Source organism: Quercus lobata, chromosome 4 (genome assembly GCF_001633185.2).
Source record: "Quercus lobata isolate SW786 chromosome 4, ValleyOak3.0 Primary Assembly, whole genome shotgun sequence".
In the NCBI taxonomy this organism is placed as follows: Eukaryota; Viridiplantae; Streptophyta; class Magnoliopsida; order Fagales; family Fagaceae; genus Quercus; species Quercus lobata.
In genome coordinates, this window is record NC_044907.1 from 4,172,480 (window position 1) to 4,196,976 (window position 24,497).

A 24,497-nucleotide genomic window follows, 5' to 3' on the forward strand; every position below is an offset into this window, starting at 1 on the left:
CGTCCTTTCGGAACTGCTACCAGTTAGTTTTTCTCTTTGCTTTTCAGTTTATACATTAAATTAGATCAGGTTTTAATAATTTGGTTGGATTGTTTTTAATTTGACTTTTTGGGTTATATTTCTAATTAAGGTGTCTAAGTTATTATTATTATTTTTTTTTTTTGTTTTGTTTTGGGTATTTGGTTAAATTGATGTATGGGTATCTATTTATGGTGTCCGGTTAAAACTCAGATGAATGTAATGAAAGTCCTTAAGTGAGTTCCAGTCTCTTTTGGATTCTTTAAAGATCAAAACAGAGCAATACATAATTGGGTTTTTTCCTTTTCTAGGTCTTTTAGAAGAAGTAACATGGATCTCTTTGGGGTATGCTTTTCAATTTGTTCAATCTATCATTCTTTTGAAGAATCAGGTATTAACTTCAAACACTGGGTATGACCTTTTTAATAGTTTGTTGAATTCTTTTTTTTTTTTTTCCCAATTTATTACACATGGTACAATCTTAGGTATCATACAAAAATGAAAAAAATAAAAATAAAAAATGCCTCTTCAAATGTGGCATCATGATTATGTGAGCAGGATGTGTATTCTCTTCATGATATGTTGCGATCAGATTGTATTCTAATCATGTACCACAACTGTGTATTATCCATACTCTTAAGAGGATTGACTCTATCTTATGTGCCTACTTTGCAATAATGGATGTGGTTTAGTGTGGTGTGACTAGGTGCCATGCATTTTGAGTCTCATTTGAGACTAACTGTGAGAGTTAACAAAACTATTTTTTGAGAAATGAATACATGAAATGCACTTACCAAATAGGAGTACATTAATAGAAAAGACATTCCCAAAGCCCCAAAAATTATTTGCAAAAAAATTGTAAAATCCAGGTAGAATCAAATGCAATCCAAATAGTGGTAATATTTATTTGCAATGGTAAATATAGGCATCGCTTTATCATGCATAGTGGTAATGTTTATTTTTCATGACTTCTATTTGTTCAGAGTTTAGGAAAAAAATTTTGTTTTGGCCAGAAGGAGATGATTGTTGAGAGATTGAATACATACTAGATTGCTTTCAAATATGCTTTGTTAGTTTTATGTGTTTTTCTGTTAAAATAAAAATATATGGGAAAAGTTGTGTGCTTCATATTTGCTTTAGTTGGTAGAAGTCTTGATGGTGATAAATGTTTGTTTGTCAAGGGTCAGCAAAGGTGAGTGTAGACTTATTGACAAATTTTTTTTCAAAGTGAAATTGGAAGTAGTAACAAACAAAGAAATAGCAAAGATTTTATTAAAAAACTGTGTTACTTCATATCAAGGGATTATTTATTTAATATGGTTGTATGATTATTTCCTGCCATTTTAAAAAACCTTCTTACCCTTTCACTTTTTGTTGAAATTCAGATTTGCTAAGTTTTCCCTGTCAAGTATGAAACTTAATAATTCATGAATATGCCAAATTTCAACTTGGATGGTTTAAGCTCTGAAAGTTTAGACTGTATAGTTATGGGTTTACCCTCTTTCTATTGATGTTACGATCTGAGATTATTACTTCTGGTAGTTATTGTGTTGCTGGAATTTTGCTCACGAAGAACAGGAAAAGGCATATATTTTAGAAGATGATTCAGGTATTGTTGCTTTGGTATATGAATAAAAATAATTAATTATTGAATGAGTTTTGAGTTTTTATTTATTTATTTACATATTCTTGAGTATTTAATAAAACCCAATTTCTTGATATGTTAATTTAAGTGCTATTTGGGAAGAATAGAAAGTAGTTTGTACCACCTGAGAAATTTCTTTTTAATGTTGTTTGTTCAGAAATGGATATGTGTTCTTCTTTCTACTATGCATTCTAAATTTTTTATTTTTTGTGGGAAAGGGTCGAAAAGAAATAAATAAACTAAAGAATAGAGGACATGGTGTGTGTATAGTGTCTTAGGTAAATTTGGAGAACTATGTTGAATCGTTCATACGCTATGAAGTTTTTTTCCCTGCCTAAAAAAAAAGAGCCAAGAAATTAAACCAAAAATAATAGTCTATCTGAAGTGAAGGAAATGTCTATATACTTGGTGAAATGAAGGAATTTTACCTTTGTTCTCTGATGTAAAAAGTTAAGAAACAGAAAATATCCAAACTACTTGATGTGTTTAAATTTGTTAAAGATGAGATTTTAGATGCAATTCCTCCAGCATGTATGTGCTTCAACTTTGGACATTAGTTTAGTAAAAAATTTCTTGACACTATAGTGCTTATGACCATTACACACTTGAAACTTCCATGGAGGAGATTTGGTGGCTAGGATTATAAGATGCATTCTTAGAATTTAGACTACAAAAGATTGAGCAAAGTGTAACTTGGCAGAGAAAAAATATGAATTTGTTTTTCTTTTCCAATTTTGTTTTAGGTTCTTTTGTGGGTTTTCAACTTTTCATAGATATAATTTATAGAGTGTTTCTTCCAATAGATATTAAAATATTGTTTCTTTGTTTTTATACATTGGAATTTTACCTTATATTATTATTGAATATGTTCTCCTTAGTTTTCGTGATTGTTATAGATTAGCAAAAATAGTTTGAGTGGATTATGAATAGAAGTGCACTTCTAATAAAGAAAACAATTTTTGAAATGTGGAGCTCAAAAGGTTGTATTAGCTTCTATCATTTTAGAGGTTACATTTAAATGTGGACAACAATCATCCATTTAGCACACCAAAGAATCCATTTTGTTCTTATTGTCTATACCTTTGTAGTTGGCATGTTCAAGATGGACAAAATAAAATAATAATGCATGTGAGAAGATATGTATTTGTCATCATTTTTTTTTCCAAGTGCTATTGTGCTATAGTTTTTACAGGTGAATGATGATGGCCCAATTCATCCAAGTGAAATAGAGCTAGCACTTACAGTTCATCAGGGCTAGAATATGGCTTAGCTCACTAAATGTTTTTTGGGTTAATGAGTTCTTAGACTTTATTCTTATTTTCTGCTATGGGGAATTTTGGACTTTTGACAATGTTATTAAACCTAACTCTATATCCCACAATTGTCATTTTTGTTTTTTGAATTGTCTGGCATTATTAAAACAAAGCCTTTAATAAACATACTGACTGTTGTATTTATTGTATTGTTATGTCAAATTGATGGTATTTTAAATGTGTAAAATGTACCCCGCGCATTGCGCGGGTTAAATGCTAGTTATTTTAAATTCTTGAATCTAGGATATCACCATCCATACACATTCACTAGAATTTATTTTTCAATCCAAATGAAATGATTAATAAATTGAATTAGGTTTTATCACATGCACACACTTTAAATTCAACATGCAAATTGATTGATAATATATTGGATGATGTACTATGAATGTTGGCCACCATAGTCTAGAAGATCGGTTTTACTGGGGAAGGTGGGTGCCTAATACCTTCCCACCTTGTAACATAGCCTCCAAACTTAGATCAAGGGTTAGTAGAACGAATGTTTATCCATGTAATTGTCAATCGTTTGGATAGACTTGTAACTAAGTGCTCGTGGTTGGATAGACTTGTATGCTGGCATCTGCGTTTCTCAGTCTGTTCTTTTTCTGATGGTTTTTTTGTGGCTTTTTTTTTTTTGTTTTCGCCAGCGCAGATGGCTTGACCCATTCTTTTGTGAACAGTGCATTTGTGCACTGTTCACGAGTCCCACAAACTCCACTTTTTATCAACTTTTTCATTAAAAATGAGTCCCACAACACTATTCACACGTTTAAAAATTATTTTGCTACAGTATTTTCAGTTTTCAGTTTTCAGTTTCAGCAAATAAGTTCTATCCAAACAGACCCTAAGAAACAAAGCCATGTACTTTTATCTTAGATTGTATCTAGGACCAAAGCCATGTAATTTTCCTATGATCACTGTAAATTCAATTGAAAATTAATAAAATGATGAATTTTCAATTTTGGTGTTCTTATTTATCCCAATAATTAAATAAGTGACGACTCTATTGTAAAACCCTTAATATAAAGGGGAAAATATAACTAATAGAACCTCCATTTTGAGAGGTAATAACACGACTACACCTATTCACGTGGGTTTGGCCCAACATCATAAAAAACGGGCCAGGGGTGTAGTCTCTCACAACGAATTGCCTTGATTTTAGGCTTTTATTTGAGTGCTTGATGAAAAGATTATCGAGGGAAGAGCTGAAGCATTTTCTGGTGCAAGCGTGGATGATATGGAACCAAAGAAATGCAGTGGTACATGGTGGACAATTGAAGGAACGGGGCTAGCTAAATAGGAGAGCTGAAGAATTCCTTGATGAGTATAGGAAAGCTCAAGTTACTCTAATGGTTACAAACACAGCAACAGGTAGCTGTGTATGGCGAGCACCACCTTCAAAGGAGTATAAACTGAATTTTGATGTTTCTGTTTTCTTAGACCAGCAATGCTCAGGTTTTAGAGCAATCATTAGGAACTCAAATTGTGAGGTTATGGCAGGAATGTCAGCTAAGGGTCCCTATGTGCACAGTAGCGAGGAGGCTGAGGTCATGGCGTGTCAAAGTGCTATTGAATTCTCCAAGGATGCAGGGTTTTCTAGGTTGATCATTGAAGGAGATAGTCTGAATGTTATGAGAGCCCTATCTGATCTTACGGAGAATAGATCACTGCTTGGCCATATTTATGATGATATCAAGTACAACCTTGGAGGAATGCAGGTTCTATCCTTCAATTAGGTAAAAAGAGGTGGAAACATGGTGGCTCACTCATTAGCAAAACATGCTAGGAATTTACTTGAGGATTTGTATTGGATTAAAGATACTTCACCGCCTGCGGCGAATGCTTTGTACTATAATTCTTTACATATCAAGGAATGATTAAATGCTTTGCCTTAAAAATATATATATATATATATATATATATATATATTTACCCCCTAAACAATACTATTGAATCTTTTAAGAGTAATGCTACAGCCACAAACTTATCTATAACATTTTTACAAATTTTTGAGGTACACATTCTTACTGGTTCGTATTTGGGCCCACCACTTATATCACATTTTTACTTACCAATAACAACTAATCATATTAACAATTTGTAAAAAAAAAAAAAAAAAAAAAAAAAAAAAAAAAAAAAAAAAAATTGTAACTCAAGCATTTTCCTTATTTTAAAGGCCATAAAAAAATTTATACATCTAAAATGTAAAACAAAATATACAAGCTGAAAAATTAACCCAACAACAAAAATTACCAATAGCAAAACTAAAAATAATTAAGCCTAATTAACCAATTTTATCCAAAACAAACTAGACTTTTAAAAAATAATTTTGTCTTTACCCAATAGTAGACACATTAAAAAAAAAACAAAACAAAACAAAATGTAGAAGGCAATAGAGCCGACCCCTTAACCCAAGTTTTGGTTTTGTCCCTACACCATCTCAACTAGTGTTCACTAGTTAAGAATGATCATCTATTCCCCTGTCAACCCGTGGATCATATGGCTTGTAATCATGCTCTGATGACACGGTCATGATTCATCCACCATGCTTAGGTTACTGTGTCTCCTTAGTGATCAAGGACACAGAAAGATTCTGATCTAACTATAAGTAGTATCGTGTTCATAAATGCGTCACCCACTAAAGTTGTTAGTACCCCCACAGAAAACTGGTTGTCGTGGACCTAAATTGAAACACTCATACACAAGAAATCAGATTGTTATGGAATCACTACCCACATGTAATTTAGTTAATTAATAAGCTTTTTCTCAATTGAGAAACTTCTTGAACTACTTGGCTGAGTTTTTAGGACATCTTTTCAGCTTGTCCTCATAATCCAGACTAACTCAAAGCCAATAGTGTAACCGTCGGCCCATTCAAAGTTGTCCAACAATGGCCAAGCAAAGTAACAGGGGCAGCTTCACATTGAAGCCAAGGCGGCCACACAATCATTCTGACCTAGAAAAAAATAATTATTATATATAAATTTTTAAAAAAAAAATTAGGATTTTTTACCCTTAAAACAAATTTGTGACCATCCTAAACTTTTTTAGGTTTAACATAATTAAACTTTGGACAAATTTAGGTAACAAACTTGGTTGTAGACTAAGGTTACAACTCCAATCAATTTTATTTTTTAGTGAACTATGACAAAACCACCATTGGATTTTATTTTCTCCCTATACCCTTTATGCTTGCAAATTTTCAAGAATATCATAAATCAATAACTATGTCATCAATAAAATATTTAAATTTTGAGTTTTTGTAGTCTGAAATTATACATAAAAAATAAATTTATGATTGAATAGTAAATAACATCAAATTGGCATGAAATTTGACATATATTTTAAGAACATAAAGAACATGTAATTCAATGGTTAGATTTTCAAAGTATATATGTAGTCATCTTAATTTTTTAGTGAGAGTTGTACCTTTAGGCTACAACTAAGTTTGTAGTTAAACTTTGTCCTTAAATTTTGATTCCCTTAACAATATATCAGGCTCTTCCAAATAAAAGAAAAAGTCCAAGAAATTTTTTATTGAACTAATGTTTTGAAATTGATTACAGTATCGATAATAAGACTATCATGAAATAATCAATTAAAAAAAAAAAAAAACTCTTAGAAAGTTATAAGACATTATGTATTTGTGTGTGTGTTTTGTCAATATATAAAGTTATATTTTTATTAGATTTTGTATAATTTAAGTTTTTTAATAACTATACTGGAAAAATTTTATGATCCCACTACTGAAAGTATCTCTTCACATTGACCCCAAAACCCAAAGTCCAAACATTCAAATGTTAGTATTATTTCACTCGAATAATCAAATGGCTTGGAAGGCTTAATTATGTTAAAAGACTCACATTACAACACTTTGTGCTCTTTACTGTTACATCTAGACAATTTTGGGAATATGTATTATGAAAGGCACTCTGTATCTTTTACTCTGGCTGTCTAGCTTTTATGATAAATCCTTGATTACCAAGAAGAAGAAGAAGAAAGTTTCATATAGTTTTTCAATGTATCACCATGATGCCATGTAGAGTAGGTGATCTCATGTGTGTAAGATAGGATGGAAATGCAACCTATTGTATTCGCTCCAATCTAAGACATCGATTAGTTTTTAGTATAGTTGGAGTTGGAACTTTATATATTCCTTATTCAATACAATAGACTTTAATAATTAAGTTAACCGAAACCCTGCATAGATTACATTCTTTTTAAGTTGTCACATGCGTGCATGCCTCACTGGTAACCGGTCAGTCAACACCTACTTATATATTGTCGGTCGATCTGTAGTCCAGTAATGTTTTATGGACCCATAGACAACTGATCAGTTGTCGTGGAGTGGCGTCCATCACACACCAACTTGTGGTTTGGTTGCCCTAGACCATAAAAAATTAGCAGACACCAATGTCCATCGTCATCGACCATAGTACTATCACAATTAATACAATAGTAATAATTCATATCCTACTCTCATGAATCCCATTTATTGGTTTCAAAAATTTTGTTCATTTCGGTTCTAATTAAATTCAGAGAAATTGGGTTGGGGGGGGGGGGGGGGGGGGGGGGGGGGAAGAAAGAAAAAGAAGAGAGTAAAAGCTCTAGCTCATAATGCCCATCAAAAAAGGTCTTGGGCAGCATTCGTACAAGTTTTTACAAAATTGTTTTATTTATTTTAATATAAGAACCTACTTTTAGACAAAAATATATAAATTCTACATCTTTTTTTATAATACCCTATGTGAATGTTATTAAGGTGGAAAAAAAAAAAAAAAAAAGCTACACTGTAAAATTAGTATCTATCTATGGTCCGTTTGGCTACCACTTATTTTGCTGAAAACTGAAAACACTGTAGCAAAATAATTTTTAAATATGTGAATAATACAGTGAAACTCATTTTTAATGAAAAATTTGCTGAAAAAAGAGGTTTGTGAGTCCATGAACAGTACATGGGACCCACTGAACAGAACTTAAATGCGCTTCTCAATGAAAAAATAAAAATAAAACGTAGACACAAGGACGTAGACGTAATCTAAACACGTACATATAGTACATTTTTTTTTTTAATATAAGATAAAAATTCTACTCTCATCGCACCAAGGTGGATACAGATGCATTGAAATCATCCAAAACCAAACCAAAGAATTTTGAAACTTTATTGGTAGTAATTTTCCATATGGAGAGCTCAAACTCAAAGCCTCAAGTAGTTCTAGTCGCTAGTCCCGGCGTGGGCCACCTTGTTCGTGTCCTTGAGCTCAGCAACCGCCTTGCTGCCAATCAAAACTTGCACGTGACCACCTTCGTTGTCATGGAATCTCACACCACAGCCACAGCCGCCACCACCGGGGAATCCCAACTAGTCCAATCTGCCAAGGCTCGGAGACTGAAAAACCAAGACATCATAGAGTTACCACCAGTAACCCATAATACAAATGCTCCCATCTTCACAAGGCTCGGTGCCCTCATGCATGAGATACTTCCAACCCTCCGATCTTCCATCTCAGCCCTGAAGCACAATCCAACGGCCCTCGTTGTTGATATTTTTGGAACACCATTACTTGAGGTGGCAGACCAATTTCACATGCTGAAGTACGTGTTTGTTTCCTCTACATGGTCAAATGCATTGCTCTTATACTTTCCAGTGCTTGACAAGGAAGCACAAAGAGTTGAATTGGGTGAGCTGAAAGAACCAATCAAAATGCCTGGTTGCAAACCAATTCGACCTGATGATTTGCTCGACTCGATGATGGACAGGACAAAGAGCGATTACAAGATGTTGTTACAAATAGGGCTGAAGATGAGAAACAGTGATGGAATTTTGGTGAACTCTTGGGAAGAGTTGGATGCCACAACGCTTAAAGCATTGAGAGAGGAAGAGGGTTATGGAAAAGTACCAGTTTACTCAGTTGGGCCAGTGACTAGACCCTTTGATAATGATCATGGCCGTGGTCATGATCATCCATTGTTGCATTGGTTAGATGAGCAACCAGCAGAGTCAGTGCTTTACATTTCATTTGGGAGTCTTGGAGTTCTTTCACCTCAGCAAATCATCGAGTTAGCTTGTGGTTTAGAGCAAAGCCAACAGAGATTCATTTGGGTACTACGCACACCCAGAAACTGCGCTAGCACTATGGAGGGCCTGGATTACTTGCCAGATGGATTTTTGGATAGGACCCAAAAGGTGGGCCAGGTATTCACAAAGTGGGCTCCACAATCGGACATATTGGCGCACGGATCCATAGGAGGGTTCTTAACTCACTGTGGGTGGAACTCGTCCTTGGAGAGTATACTAAATGGAGTGCCAATGATAGCTTGGCCATTGTTTGCAGAGCAAAAAATGAATGCTACACAGTTAGCTGAAGATTATGGTGTGGCTGTGAGGCCTAAAGTTGCGCCAAGTAAAGAAATAGTGGGAAAGGAGGAGATTGAAATGATGGCAAGGAATGTTATGGAAGGGAATGGTAAGGCAATGAGGGCTAGAGTTAAGGAGCTTAAGAAAAGTGGGGAAAAAGCTTTGGCTGAGGGTGGTTCTACTTTCAACACTTTGTCTCAATTGGCAAACCAATTCCAATTGAACTGTCAACGCCAGAAAGGTTAAGGCTCCATGACCCGCCATCAAAGTGGGAGCCAATTGCTGGTGGCAGTGTTTAATTAATTTGTTTTTGTAGCAACTTTTGTTTTGTGTGTCCTGTAAGATCCTTTGGAATGCTTAAGTAAGTTTTAATTTGGTTCCTCAAAAAATAAAAATAAAAAGTAAGTTTTAATTTTCTTTTTTAGGTCAATAAGATCAGTTCAGCAAAGAGAGAAAGGATGGGAGGCTTCCCCGTCTTACCTATATAACTTTGAGATTGAATTCCCTAAGTATGTAGATGAAGTTATAAAATGTATAATTATTATCTTTAATTTGTTTGTATTCTAAATAATTAATCTTGTGATAGAAAATTATATATGATTTGTTATAGATACCAGGTTAGTGAATTGATTTTCTGAGTTTGATGTGAAAATACATGCAAAACAATAAATAGCAAGCACCACGACACATGAAAAATTAACTTGGTTCACCATCTCCATGTCTACATCTATGGCAATGCCAAGCAAAAATATATACTATCAATGATATGGATTACGATGATATTAATCAACACTCACAACTAGGGGTGTGCATGAGTTGGGTTAAGGGGCTTTTTTGACCCAACCCACCATGATTAGTTAAAAAAAAATTCAACCCAACCTAACCCATCACATAAATTCAACCTAACCCAATCCGACGCACATGAGTTAGGTTGGGTTGGGTTGGGTTGAACCCATGGTTGGAGAATTTTTTATTATTATTATTATTATTATTAAATTGAGTAGAAAACCACCTAAGTTGATAAACAAATTATACATTAATATATGAACTAATATACATTAATATTGGCTTTTATATAAGGTAAGAGGAAGAGTTGGTTATTTAAAAAAAAAATTATTAATTATATAATATATTTTAAATATATATTAAATATATGGATGGGTCGGGTTTGGCAGGTTTGAAATTTTATGACCCCAACCCAACCCAACCCAACCCGCTATCAAAAAAAAATTTGTAACCCAACCCAACCCACCAAACCTTAAAAACTGACCCAACTCAACGGGTTGGGTTGGGTCGAGTCGATCTTGATGGGTTGGTTATACACCTCTACTCACAACTCATACAAACAACCAGGGATGGAGCTACTCTTTGACTGGGGGGGGTCATGGCCACCATTGGATTTTGGAGACAAAAAATTGATATAGGTACATTTAATGTTCAATTAGGCCAAAAAAAAAAAAAATTGGTCATCATTAGTCTCTTCTTGCTCATTATTAGCTCACTCCTAGCCAGAGATGGAGCTATGTTATGGTTAACTATCTCATATAATAAGATAAACTTGGAGATGAAGATAAGAGAAAGAAATTTCTCATTGAATTAATAAGAAAAGTACAGCTCTGCTTGTATATATAGGGAACAAAGCAATTGAATGAAACAAAATAAAAGCAATTAAAAACAAGCTTTTTAATTTTTACCCAAATCAAGTTCTCATACTACTCTTTTTGGATACTCAATATCAAAATTAGCCTAAATTCTCTCTCTTAATGACCAAAATATTAGACAAAAATCCTCCTATCCCCACACGTAGGCTATCCTCTGCTTTGCACAAAGGTTACTCCTATGCTTGATGTTTATTCTTTCACTATCTTGATATTTGTTGAATCCATTGATGAACACAATGAACGGATTTTAGTTGTTTGTAACATTGTCAGTGATGTTTATTGTCTATCTGAGTTACGAAAGTCAGTTAATGATATCAAAAAGGTTGTAAAGTGGATAGAATTTGTCAAACCAAGTGTCAATAGAATTCAAAAGAAAAAACTCATTGTCAATTGTGCTTTGAAATGTCTAACTAATGTGGCAAGAGTCTATGTCAGAACATGAGGCCAAAGATCGTGGTCTTAAAAACATACGCAAATAGATGATAAAATTTTGCTTGAAGTTGCGATTTATTTTTTTATTTTTACTTTTTCAAAGTCCAAACTTTGCCCCCCCAAACCTTCAGCTTTGGCCCCGTCCCTGCAAACAACACTTACAAAACTCACCAATGTCACTCCCAAGCCCAAAGCCCCAAAACACCTAATAAATCCCTCATATTCTAATTGGTTCTCCGAAATCCAGGAATTGTTGCTGTTGTTGTGGTACCTATTTCTTTGTCAAGCACTGGTTAGTAATAGGTATAAGATCACTGCATGTGACCATGCAGATGAAACAAACGCGTACTTCAGCATGTGAAATTGGTCTGCCACCTCAAGTGCTGGTGTTCCAAACATATCTACAATTAGAGCCATCGGATTAGGCTTTTTCAGGGCTGAGATGGAAGATTGGAGGGTTGGGAGGACTTCATGCATCACAGGATTGAGTCTTGTAAAAGTAGGAGCATCAATATTACAGGTTACTGGTGGTAGTTCAATGATTTCTTCATCTTTGCATTTCCTAGCCTTGGCTGGTTGGACAAGTTGGGATTGGCCGGTGGCAACACTAGCCGAGGAATGAGATTCCACCACGACAAAAGTGGTGACACAGAAGTTGTGAAGTAAAATAGATAAAGTAGTTTTTGGTGAAACCAAATAGCTAAAATTATGATTCTACCAATGTAGATGCTCTTTGGGTGGAAAAATTTTATAATATTTTTAAAAATTCTATAGCACTTCAATAATTTTTTTTTTTTTTTGGCACTTCAATAGTTAGTAGCATGGTGAACTGTATTATCTAGAGACTTATCTAGATGTATATATCCTATGGCCTATTCGATACTCAGGTTACTCTGCTAGAAATCATTTCTCTCATTGTGTAGGCAAAATAGTTCGCATGGTTAGACCAACAGAATGACGAGGCCTAGGTCCCCCACACGCAAAACAGAGTTTAAGATCATGTGCATTTTCTGGACAAATTTGCAGATTTTAATTGTTGTTGTGTCAGGATAGTTTTTGTCGTGTAAAAGTAAAAATACTATGCAGATATTTCTAACTCTTTTTTTTTTTTCCTTTTTCTTTTTTTGGATAAGAAACAAAGCCAAATAATTCTAATTCTGGAGCTTTCGGATTATGCTATAGAATTATGGATCGAGTTTCACAGGGGCACTAACCCCATGAAATGTTTGTGGTGCGCACTCGTAGCATTGCTTGTCTACGCAGGTGTGAAATGTCAAATCATGTGGATTGGAAGGAATATATATATGTTGTTCGGACATGTGTTGAGTATCACTTTCGGTGATTATTTTATCGAATTGGGTTATATAAACAATTACGAGAAGTTCTAATAGACTAACTATTGATGGGTAAAGCATATGTGTGACTAAACATTCATGTTACTTTGTGGGTAATAACAGTTTGGGTGCGAATTATGAATGATTTGCTAGTGTTGTCTAGGTTATGTGTTGATCTTTTAACGCTTAAAAATTTTTATGAGTTGTCTTTATCAAGAGAGAGAGAGAGAGAGAGAATCTGACCAAATTAACGCTTCAGCTACATTAGTTTGGTCTGACTAAGTTGCACCCCATTGACCATCTAATCTTAGCATAGTTCAATCAAGTGTTTACTGTTTAGGCTTATTGGTCACTTGGTTGGTTAGAGGATTGGCTTGAGTTCGTTGAGCTCGTGTGAAGGCTTGGCAAACTACTGATCATCAACTATGTTAGGTTCTAAAAGTTTAGAACAATTGGCAAATCGTAAACAAACTTGTCTAGATATAGATTCTTAAGTCTATGAAGTTATATTAGACAATGCTCAAAGTGCTGCAAGTCAGAATTCAAAGAACATACAAGCTGCAGGTTCAAAAAGTCAAAATCGGACTGGTTTGAATGATTAGGAGATTTTTCAATTCATCAGGCTCGATCGATTAGAAGAATTTTCGATCGGTCGATAATCATAAATCAACAAAAATCAACAAACGTAAAAAGCCCATAACTTGTCCGTTTGAAGCCCAAATCGTGATCCATTTTTTGCAATATTTAAAGGACATTATAAGCTAATCCTATGAGGGGTTTTTTAAGAGAGAAGAGTGCATCTTGTGCCTCCTATTGTATATCTAGGGTTTTTGTATCCAAAACTCTCTCAAATCTTCTATCAGCAATATTCCTTGAAGAAACTTAAGATCCGATGTTGTAGAAATTGCTGCTACAAGATATAGTTGATGATTTAAACCTTTGAGTGGGATCTCAAAGTCACTAATGTGGGTGTTTGTGTGTGACAAATTCAAATAGAAGAATCCATGGATTTGGAACTGCACGTGGTTGTGAGAGTATGTTCTACAAGAGGTAGCTTTAGATTTTAGGGAGAAAATCTATTGTAAACTTTCATTCTATCATAGTGAATTTGTTTACCTTGAGAATAGTTAGGTTAAATCCTCCCCAGATTATTACCTTGAAACTGTTGGTTTCATTGGTTTTCCTGAGTCATCATATTGTTGTCTTATTTACTTTTCCGCACTGAGTAATATGATTGCATGAGTTTAACCTAGATCTGAATAATTAACCTAAGTAACTACTTGGCTAATTAATTAAATTAAAAGAATCTTATTTATAGGTGTCTAAACAGAACAAACAAACTATATAGTAACATCTAATAGTTTTAACTATGCGTGAAAATATAACATTATTTTGAAGGGGCATTTTTAGAGCATTTTCTAGTTGATTTAGAGCTCTTAACCTTATTTAAATTTAGTGATGATACATAACAACGTGTGATTTAAGTTTTGCTTGATTTGTTTTTTTAATGTGCTCGTTGGACTATATTCTCTGTTTTAGGTGGAATGACCTCCTCATGTTTTAATTTTAATTTTCTCATTGAATATGTTATTACTATTGTTGCAATATGAATTAGGTCTACTTTTTAACTTACATCATGTGGCTTAGAGGCACTGCAACACAATGTGAACTCTAAAACAGCATCAAGAATTTAAGTGGGAGAGATTGTGATATCTCAAATTTTATGGATTGGATAAATTAATTTGCATTGTGCGGGCGTATATTGAATCTCACAAAGAGTATTTATTAGGTGAAACTAGTTATGTAAATGATTATGAGGAATCTCAATTGTAATTGATTAGTTCTTTTTGGAATATAGAGTAGAAATGGCTAGCATTAACAAATAGTAGTCTTCGTTGGTCCAAGAGAAAGGATGACAATTTCATGAGGATGCTAATCATATACAAAGGAATTTTTTGAAGTAGGAATTGAATGCCTTGAATGAACGCTCATCCCCATCATTTATAAATGAGCATACACCAAATTGTGGAGAGTAACAACACTTTGAAAATTTATGCCTCTCTCAAGATAGTTTTTGTATTATGTCAGGGTGTACTATGTTATGGTTAATTTTATCACTCCAAAAACTTACGTCTCCCACTTGAGCACACGATAATGTAGAGGATTTGCTATAGTTAGCATGATACCTTGGTACTAACGTATTGCCTTATGCTATAACTCTAATTTATGAAAACTAATATTTTGAAATCAACGAGTGTTTTGGTTACACAAGCACAGGCTTTGCCACTTATCTCTAGTAATACATACTAGATGACTTCGAATTCACTTTCTTTCAAGAAAATGGCAATGAACGCTGGTTCCAAAATGGAACCATGGTTGGGAACATAGTCACGCACCCTGTACCATCGTTAATAACCTCAGTTGTACACATTTATTCGTGTGTTGACTTGCACTGAATGTTCTGTTAAATATTTCCTTCCCAACTATTTACCTTAAATATTTTCCTCAACGACCTTATCAGCATTTTGTTGTACTATATGGTTATAAATATCATTCAACTTTAACATAATGCGCAATAGTGGATTTTTTTTTATCCATGTGAATTGTGAGTCTTCTTTTCCTCATAATTATCTTCTTCTTTTTTTATCTTTAACCGGTTAAGTATGTCTTTCAAGCAAAAATTCGCATAATTATGCTCATCCAAGCATCCTCAACTGCTTCCATCTATGCAACCAACCATGTTATCATAAATTTTTAAATGATAAAGCTTAGATATAATATCTTAAGTACAGTCCATTAGGTTCCCCAATTAGATTCAAACACTTGGTTACATTGACCAATAAGATACAAATAAAGTTATCTTTTTCAATGAAAATTAAATTCAAAACAACCAAATGTTTCTATCTAATTGTGAAGCCTAATGTATTGCACTTAAGTATATAAGTTTTATAGTACAAAAATATATAATATAAGCCACACAAAATATAAAACAAGAGACAAGTGTGATTCCTTTTATTTATTAAGATTAATACATGAAATTGAAAAATCCAATCACACCAGGTAATAGTTTGTTCAAAAGAACATATAAGAGGAAGAATCTCCAATAAAAAATAAAGCTAGGTTGGAAAAAGACAATTTTCTCTCTTATGGCTCAAGAGTCACAACTTATTTTAGGAGAAACAACTTGAAGAAATAGGCAGAGTACTTGAGATATCTCCTCATATTGTTATTAAAATCAACAAAAATAAGACCAAACCGAGAAGTGTAACCACCATCCCATTCAAAGTCGTCAAAGAATGACCAAACATAGTATCCCTTCACATTCACGCCCTCCCTGCCAAAATTTCACTATTAAAATCATTTTTTTATTATCAAAACAATTATATAGATATATTTATTCTTTAATTTTAATTCTATTTTGTCTGTCCTCCTTTATATTTTTCTACCATAACCAAATTAAAATATGACACAACAATTTTTTTCATTAACACTCACTTGATAGCTTTTAAAAGATATGATAATTAATGTCCATAATGGTATCCTATCCTCAGACTATCTTTGAGGGCATCTTTAATTGGCAAAGATCTATTATTTGCATCAGCCATTCCTACAAAAGAAGAGTGCAATAAATTACTCTAGTAATATTATTTAAGACACTGCAAAAAATATTCTAATAAAAAAATGATAGAGAAAATTGTAGTACCGTTCTCTGTTATGTATATCACTGGATTGTTGTAATTTTCCTTTATATATAGCAAAAGCTCTCGAAGTCCCTTAGGATAGATGAATAGCCAGTTCAAAGCTGTCTGGAAAACAATTTGTTGCTGTAGAGAGGGAAAATTCCCGACCTATCACAAGCTGACACGTCACATTACCAAGTCCACAAAATACAGCCAATTACAGAACACCATATATTGCTGCTAGGTTTTGCTATCACTATTCAGAAGCCAACAGAAATTTGCCAAGTGTCATGCAAGAGCTAATCACGCATCAGCGCACGTGTAAGCGATGACTCAAGCAGCCTCGCACGTGTAAGCGATGACTCAAGCAACCTCGCACGTGTAAGCGATGACTTAAGCGGACCAATCAAGCTGTGACATGTGTCACCAATCAAGCTCCGCCACGTGTCGCTCACCCACCCCAAAACTCCTATAAATAGAAGCCTTCCTGAGACATTTAGAGGACCAGAATTCAGAAGTGAAAAAGCTCTGTGAAGATCAAGCCTCAAAGCCTTCAAGAACTTCAACCCCAAAATCGAAGAACATTCGAAGCAGAATCATCCAGATCATCTGCCTAGATCCTAAAGTTCACGGGAATCAAGCCAAAAGTGTCCGAAAACATCAACAACTCACAAATCATTGAAGCTCGACGGATTCAAGCCTCTAAAGCTCCGAAGAACTTCCACCACAAACCTTCGAAGACGAAGAACGCACGAAGAACACGAAGAACGCGAAGAACAAAGGATTTCTAAACAAGCTCATAGCCAGAGATTCATTATAATTCCGTTTCAGTAATCTTCGATCCATCCATCAACCAAATTGAAGGATATTTTGTGTTCAAGTCAAATCCACATTACCATAAATCTAATCAATAAGTTTTGCAAGGAGATCGAATCAGAGGATCGCTCTTTTGTAATTCCAGAGAATTGTACCACACAATCATCAATATAAATTCGCATTTGTGAAACTATTTTACTTGTTTGATTTATTTCAAACTAGAAATTTAGTCGCTTACAGTTGCACCACATTCGTTAGGTAATGGCATGCATGCAACATGAGACAAAAAATATACATATACATGCCCGCGCACACATAGAAACAAAAAAGTATAAATACCGGTGTACCAATAGGAGTTCCATTTTTATCAGCCGTGAGGGTGGCTTGTCTATCAGAGACAATACTAGCATTAACACCATTAGAAGAGGGAGCACTTTCTACATAATTTGTAGTGTAGTAATTTACACCAAGAAAATCGAGGGAGCCTTTTAGTAACTTATTGGATTGAGCTTCAGTAAATCTGGGCAATCGATTACCCACCAAAGATTTCATGCTTTTGGGATAGTCACCATATATGACCGGATGGAGAAACCTATATATACAAATTGTGGATGATTATCAACCTTTTTTGTGCATATAAATGTATAATAAAGTAAAAATTGTCTTGCAAATGAGATTTTTTTAATGTAAAAATTACCATTAGAGGCCTTCAAGAAGAGTTATGAAAGTTTAACTATATAGAAGAATGAATATGATTAAAAACTAAGGATGGCTTTAGAAATTAATCTTTGTTGCAATATGTACTCACCAGCCAAAATAGAAATCAAGAACTCTATAGGTAGCCTTTCTGTTGGCAGAAGTTTGGTATTTTGGTACAAACCAATGTGCCACTATTGTAATCCCAATTTTCCCATGTTGATATGGCTGCAAGCATATTAAGTTAATCACAATTTGTCTAACATCACATATTAACTTTATCAAATTATCATAAAAGCTGAACAAAATACAATTATACTTAGGAAAAAAAAAAAAAAAACAAACTTAGAGAGAATTTTGATTCACATTCCTGATTGCTTATTTAATGAAAGAACGGTAAAATAGATGGGAGATTTTTTTTTTTTTTTTTTTTTTTTGGGTGTGGGCCAACAAAAATAAAATTAAAAACCCAATATGCTGACTTTTTTCCCTTTCCAATCAAATACTAATAAGTTGAATAATTTATGGGGAAATTTTTTTTTTTTAAATTAAATAGTGCAATGATATATCCTTTTTTTCTTTTTTCAATCATACAAACCTGGTACTTGTCCTTGTACAACTTCACAGCACCTCCATGAGCAAGAAGTAAGTTGTGGGCAACAATATAGGGCTCGGTGGCAGAGTTACCGGCAGTACAGTTTCCAACATAATTAGAACATCGTCCTGGTGCAATAGTACCTAAGGTGTACCCATTGATGCATATCCCATTTGGTTCGTTCATTGTGACCCAAAGCTTAACTTGTTCCCCAAATGTTTTGAAGCAAAAGTCCACGTAATCTAGATAATCCTTCCTATTCATACAACCAAATAGTTAATTATTATTTGTGACACAACGTTTTGAGCATTGGAAGATCTATATTTTGTTCAATTGCTAATACTTTCACTATTTTGGGGCTTAAAAATCCACCATACTCATCTTCAAGTGCTTGATACCTGCCCACAATGTGAAACTGAAGTTTGGAGAGAACATTTACGCAAAAATGCTAAAAATATCAATTTTTATGTTTTTAGACCATTCTAATAAAACTACTAAAATATATTCCATAAAAGATTTTTTTTTTTTTTTTTCAATTTGGGTTGGAAAAATCTTCTCTTTTATATATGTAACAGTTTATAAAATCATCATCGTACATATTTCTTATTGTGTAGCTAATTATCATTATACTAATAATTAGAGGTGTGTAAAATATCCGCTTGACCTACCAATCCGCCCGCCCCATGCAGGTCAGTAAATTAGGCAGTTTGGGTTGGGCGAGCTAGACCCCCAAAATAGCATATTGGGTTGGATAACGGGTTGAAACATTGCCATCCTGCTACATCTTGACCCACCCACTTAATTATACATAAATAGAGAAATATATATTAGTTCAAAATTTTTAACCATATATTTTATATTTAAAGTTAATCAAATCACCTAATCAATTTATACAGCTTATCAGTAATCAATTCCTTAAACAAAATATAAAAAGTCAACATTGAAGTCCTAAACTCACCTCAATCATATACTACAAACACTTTGTATTTAGCCTTCACCTTCAACCAAAATTGAAGCTTTTATTTTTTTTATTTTTTATTTTGTATCCCTTCAATTCTTCACTTTCCACCAGTTGCATATTCTCCTAGACAACCACAAAGGCAATTTTATTTTCTTTTATTGTTTAATGTTTGTATCTATATATTTATTGAGTATGTTGTTGGTCCTTTTGATTTGGGTCTCATATATTCTTGTAAATCTACAAAATATTTTTGTCTTTTGATCCATTTTTATATATTTAAAAAAAATGTTATGGTCTTACATGTAAAGCCAACTATACCTTAAACTCAAATCAATCCACTCAAGATGCAAACAGATACAAAACAACATGTAACATTAGAATGAAAAGCTAAAGGTCATTTAGTTTCTAATAATAGAGTTAATTATACTGTTGTACATGTGTTATACTCTTAGTAGTTCTTATAGTTTGTAATACGGCTAGTTTAGGCACCAACGTTCATTATTCTTGTATGTTAGTATATATACTATGTAGTTTATCAAAAGAATAATGTCAATCCACCCAACCTGCAAAATTGAAATTGCCAAAATTTGTAACCAATCCGCTGGATTTAGACTTTGGTGAGTCAATGGTGGATTGGAATTTTCCCAACCCGCTAGTGGCAGATTGGATAGAAATATTAGCATTTACCCACCCAATCCACGCACCCCTACTAATGGTTTTGCCCATATATGTTTGACATTACAAAAATTATAGCTAAAAATAAAATGAAGTATAATTTTACCATTCAACAGGAGCTCGTTGATGAGGTTGTTGTAGAATTTAACACCTTGTGGGTTCACTCCCCTGCTTATTTTTCCCTCTGTAAACAAAATTAAAATGATTCAACAAAAACATCAACTATTGGGTTTTCTGAATGAACCAACATCAACTCATTGCTGATCCACCATTTTGATCTTCAGATTCGATTGAAGTTTGTCTTAATGGAACCCATCGTAATTAGAAGCTTAATTACTAGGTAGAGACTTATAATTATAAATGATGAGAATTGGTTCAAGAGAGAAATCTTACTAGGTAATATTCTTGACCATGAAATAGAGAATCTGAAAGAGTCCAATCCAATTTTTTTCATCAGTTTTATGTCCCCCTGTACCATTTCGTAATTATTAAAACAAATAATAACGTTGACCATGTTTGCAAATAGTATGATCGGCTACCTTATAACGATGATAAAAGTCATCAGCTACATCTCCATTGCTACCATCCGCAATTTTTTCTGTAAATTTCACAACATATCAAACAAGAGAGAAATTGATATTCAAGGATGAAAAAATTAATCAGTTTGATTTTCATTGTATAGTTAATTAGTTATATAATTAAGGGTTCTCATTCGATACCAATATTTATTTGGTAGTATAAAAAAATCCAATTACTAGCTTGAGTTTATTTATTTATTTATTTTGTAGGAGCAATTCAAATTGGTGTACCAGTACCAAAACTGAGAAAGCCTAAAAATATACATAGTCAGTTTTAGTGCGATATGATTGCATCACGATGCCTAAATATTTTCTGTTATTAATTACACATTATTTGTAATATTATAAAATTTTAGTTTTAGACATGCTTCCTATCAGTTTAGTATATGGTATTTTCTTTTTCTTCTTCTTTTTTTTAATTCAAAATTAATCCAATTATTAATTAAGATATATTTTCTAATTGAAATGCTATTATCAAAAGTTTAAAATACTATTTAATTACATTTTAACACCAAATATTCTTAAGGAAATTTACTTTTAAACTAATAGTGAAATTCATGTTGAAAAATATGTTGTCAGTTGACTCGAGTGCACAGAAATAATGCTAATTAACCACAGCATTTTGCGATTAAAAATGTCAAATTAGGACAAACTATTAAAAATCATATAGCATATGAAAAATTATTTTGCATATTCGACATACTATACCTCCCTCTCGTATAAGAATTGATTATATTATGTACAACCCATGATAGATCCATCTTTATATGAAATGAGAGCATTCAAATGTACTGAATAATTTCACTCTATTCTCTCAACTAGCTGTCATAACTAGTCATATATCCTCATGTCAATTGGGTGCAATTATTTTTCTTGCCATCTTTTTCCTTGGACAAATGATAGTGACAGTGCATAGTTTTATTTTATGTTATAGCATTCAAAAATCACTATCACAATATTTTTATTTAAAGGACCAAATTTTCTTGACAACTTTGTCATAGCTTTCTGTATATACTTCTTTCATATGGTGCCAATAATTTCTTCTTTATTTTTTAGGCCCAATAATATTTTGCTATTGGAAACTTGAGGTGCAAAATAAAACTGGAAATTGTTTTTCATGCTATGGGTTTCTGGTGCAATGAGCTCTTAAAGGATGGCCATGAGCTAGTTTCTCATGTCAGAAGTTTTTGACATTATTCATGAGTACTTTTACAGGATAAGATAAACAAATGCAATAAAAAAGTAAAGGGAAAAAAAAATCATGATCAATTTTGAAATTTGTAAATCATATATATATATATATATATATATATATATATATAAAAGCTGTTAAAAACAGAAAGACCAGGATGTTCCCGAGTGAAAGTATCCCATATACTAGGGCCCCTATCATCAATACGTGCTGCGCCTTCAGACTGGCTCAAAAATAAAAATTAAAAAATTTTTAAATTAGTAATTTTTTTTTTTTTTAAATCTTATTGGCTGGATGAAAGTAAATACATGCTAGTTGAAACATGAAAATAAGCCCCAACGTTCTAGTTCAGTAACATTATCTAGTTCTCTCATGAAAGCAAAGTCAATCTAGCTAGTTAGCACTGGCATTGGGTATAAAACCTCCCAAATTGCTATTTTAACAACCCATATCCTGAAATTGTGCTTCATCTGGGTGTGGGTTGCCAAAAGTTTTTAGCAACTTTGAACAGTATATATACAACCATATTGTAGCTAGATGGTAGCAAAAAATAATATATTTTATTCTCTCTTTTCCTTTTTTTTTTCTCTCTCTCTCTCTCTTCACGTTCAGACTTCACACTCAAATCACAGTCTCAAAATCTGCCTCTCTCTCCTCTTCCCTCTGCCTCCTTCTCTGTCGCCTCCCTCAACCTCTCTTCATCTGGATGGTGGCTGTTGTGCTTGAGTTCTTTTTTTTTTTTTTTTTTTTTTTTTTGTTTTTTACGGATTAAGATAGTAAAATAGATAAAGTAAATTTTGAGAATGTAAAATAGATAATTCTTAACAAACCCGGATGCTTGTGCTTTTAGATTTAAATTTCATTCCCTATTTGTTCTAAGAAAAAGGAAAAAAAAAATGAAAGTAAGTAGTCTATAGTGTTATTCATGTATGTACCTGGTAAGCAGCTGAACCAACTCCAAATATAAAACCATTAGGAAAACAGGTCCTATTAAATGGTTTTGAATGACTTGGTTTTGCAGCTTCAGTGTAAGCAGACAAGCAGGCCAAGCCAAGGAGGCAAAAGAGGAAAGGACCTTGGATCGCCATGCCCAAATTTTCTGCTCAAAGCTTCCTCCAAACTCACCAATATAAATAGGCTAAAATACTATTTTGGTCCCTACATTTTGGGGTTACAATCAATTTGATCCCTACATTTTAAGAATAGTCAATTTGGTCCTTATTATTTTCAACTTACAATCAATTTAGTCCCTACCATTAGATCATTAACAAAAAATGCCAATGTGGCAAATTGTTAGCCCAATTAGGTCTAATATTAAAAAATTAAATGAAATACTGTCGTGTCATAATTTCAACAGCCAACTCAGTGCTTAGTTGGCAAACAAAAGCCAAGTCCACGTTTAAAAATACTTTTCTTTCATTGTATGAATTTCTTTCCTTTTTTTTTTTTTTTTTTGGTAGAAAGAATTTCTTTCCTTAGAAATTAGAATATGCCACATCCCATCTATGCTTATCTTGTTTTTCCTTCATACATTTTTCTTTTGTTCTCTCTTATTCATGGCTGAAAAGGCCAAATCCCATATTCATACAAAATTTGAAATCCAGATCCACTAAACCCAGCTTCTCCGAACCCAGATTCAACACAGATCGACCACGACTTCTTCAATGTCTCCGATCAGTGGTCTCGATATGAGTTTTGAGCTCTACGCCATACAAAAGAGATTGGTTGGTGAACCATTCCGTGGTCAGATTCCAAAAGCTAAAGGGATTGGGTGTTTTTTTTGGGCTCAGAGTCTGCGTTGCTATCTTCTTCTTCGATGACCCGTACACTTCCATGGCTATATGGGTTTGCTTTCTTCCATTACACTACAATGGCTTGACTTTGGGTTTGTTTGTGTTGAGTGATCAAAGTTGTAATATGGGCATTTTTAATATGCACTTGCAAACTGGCATAGTGGCATTTGGGCTTTGTAGTGGATTTGTGGTGTTGGACGATTTCGTTGTAGTAAATCTAGGTCTATGATTTTTGGACTAGATTAGTGTTTGGTTACCAAGAAATTGCAAGAAGGGAATTAAAAGGAAATTCTGCTTGGTTAGCAATTGTAAAAGGAAAAATAAAATTCTAATTGGTTAAAAAAATTGTAAGAATGTAAAGGTGGAAATAAAGAAAGGAAAGAAATTTGTACAATAAAAGAAAAGGTATTTTTAACGTGGTCTTGGCTTTTGTTTGCCAACTAAGCACTGAGTTGGCTGTTGAAATTAAGACACGCCAGTATTTCATTTAATTTCTTAATATTAGACCTGCCAACTATGTTAAAAGTTTGCCACATAGGCAATTTTCTTTAGTGATTTAACAGCAGGGATCAAATTGATTATAAGTTAAAAATTACAGGAACCAAATTGACTATTCTTAAAATGTAGGGACCAAGTTGATTGTAACCTCAAAATGTAGGGACCAAAATAGTATTTTTGCCTATATAATATTATAGGAGGAAAGAGTTAATTAATTCAACAGTATATTTATAATATTAAATTTTTTAATGC

At 33.3% G+C, this 24,497-nt stretch overlaps 1 protein-coding gene and 1 pseudogene across 2 annotated transcripts; one reads left to right on the forward strand and one right to left on the reverse strand.

The window, feature by feature from the left end:
- Positions 1-8,063: 8,063 nt before the first annotated feature.
- Positions 8,064-9,751, forward strand: LOC115986887 (anthocyanidin 3-O-glucosyltransferase 5-like). The gene has a single exon (XM_031110245.1). It carries the CDS (start codon positions 8,159-8,161, stop codon positions 9,578-9,580), a length of 1,422 nt encoding a protein of 473 aa, XP_030966105.1. The 5' UTR covers positions 8,064-8,158; the 3' UTR covers positions 9,581-9,751.
- A 6,175-nt stretch (positions 9,752-15,926) lies between these two features.
- On the reverse strand, positions 15,927-23,042 carry LOC115986886 (annotated as a pseudogene). The gene is made up of 12 exons (XR_004090924.1): positions 22,890-23,042; positions 22,108-22,177; positions 20,724-20,782; positions 20,578-20,653; positions 20,254-20,368; positions 18,892-18,946; positions 18,552-18,800; positions 18,066-18,181; positions 17,597-17,849; positions 16,465-16,567; positions 16,257-16,368; positions 15,927-16,095 (listed from the first exon to the last, which is right to left on the reverse strand). The product of XR_004090924.1 is annotated as a vicianin hydrolase-like (transcript).
- Positions 23,043-24,497: the final 1,455 nt, after the last annotated feature.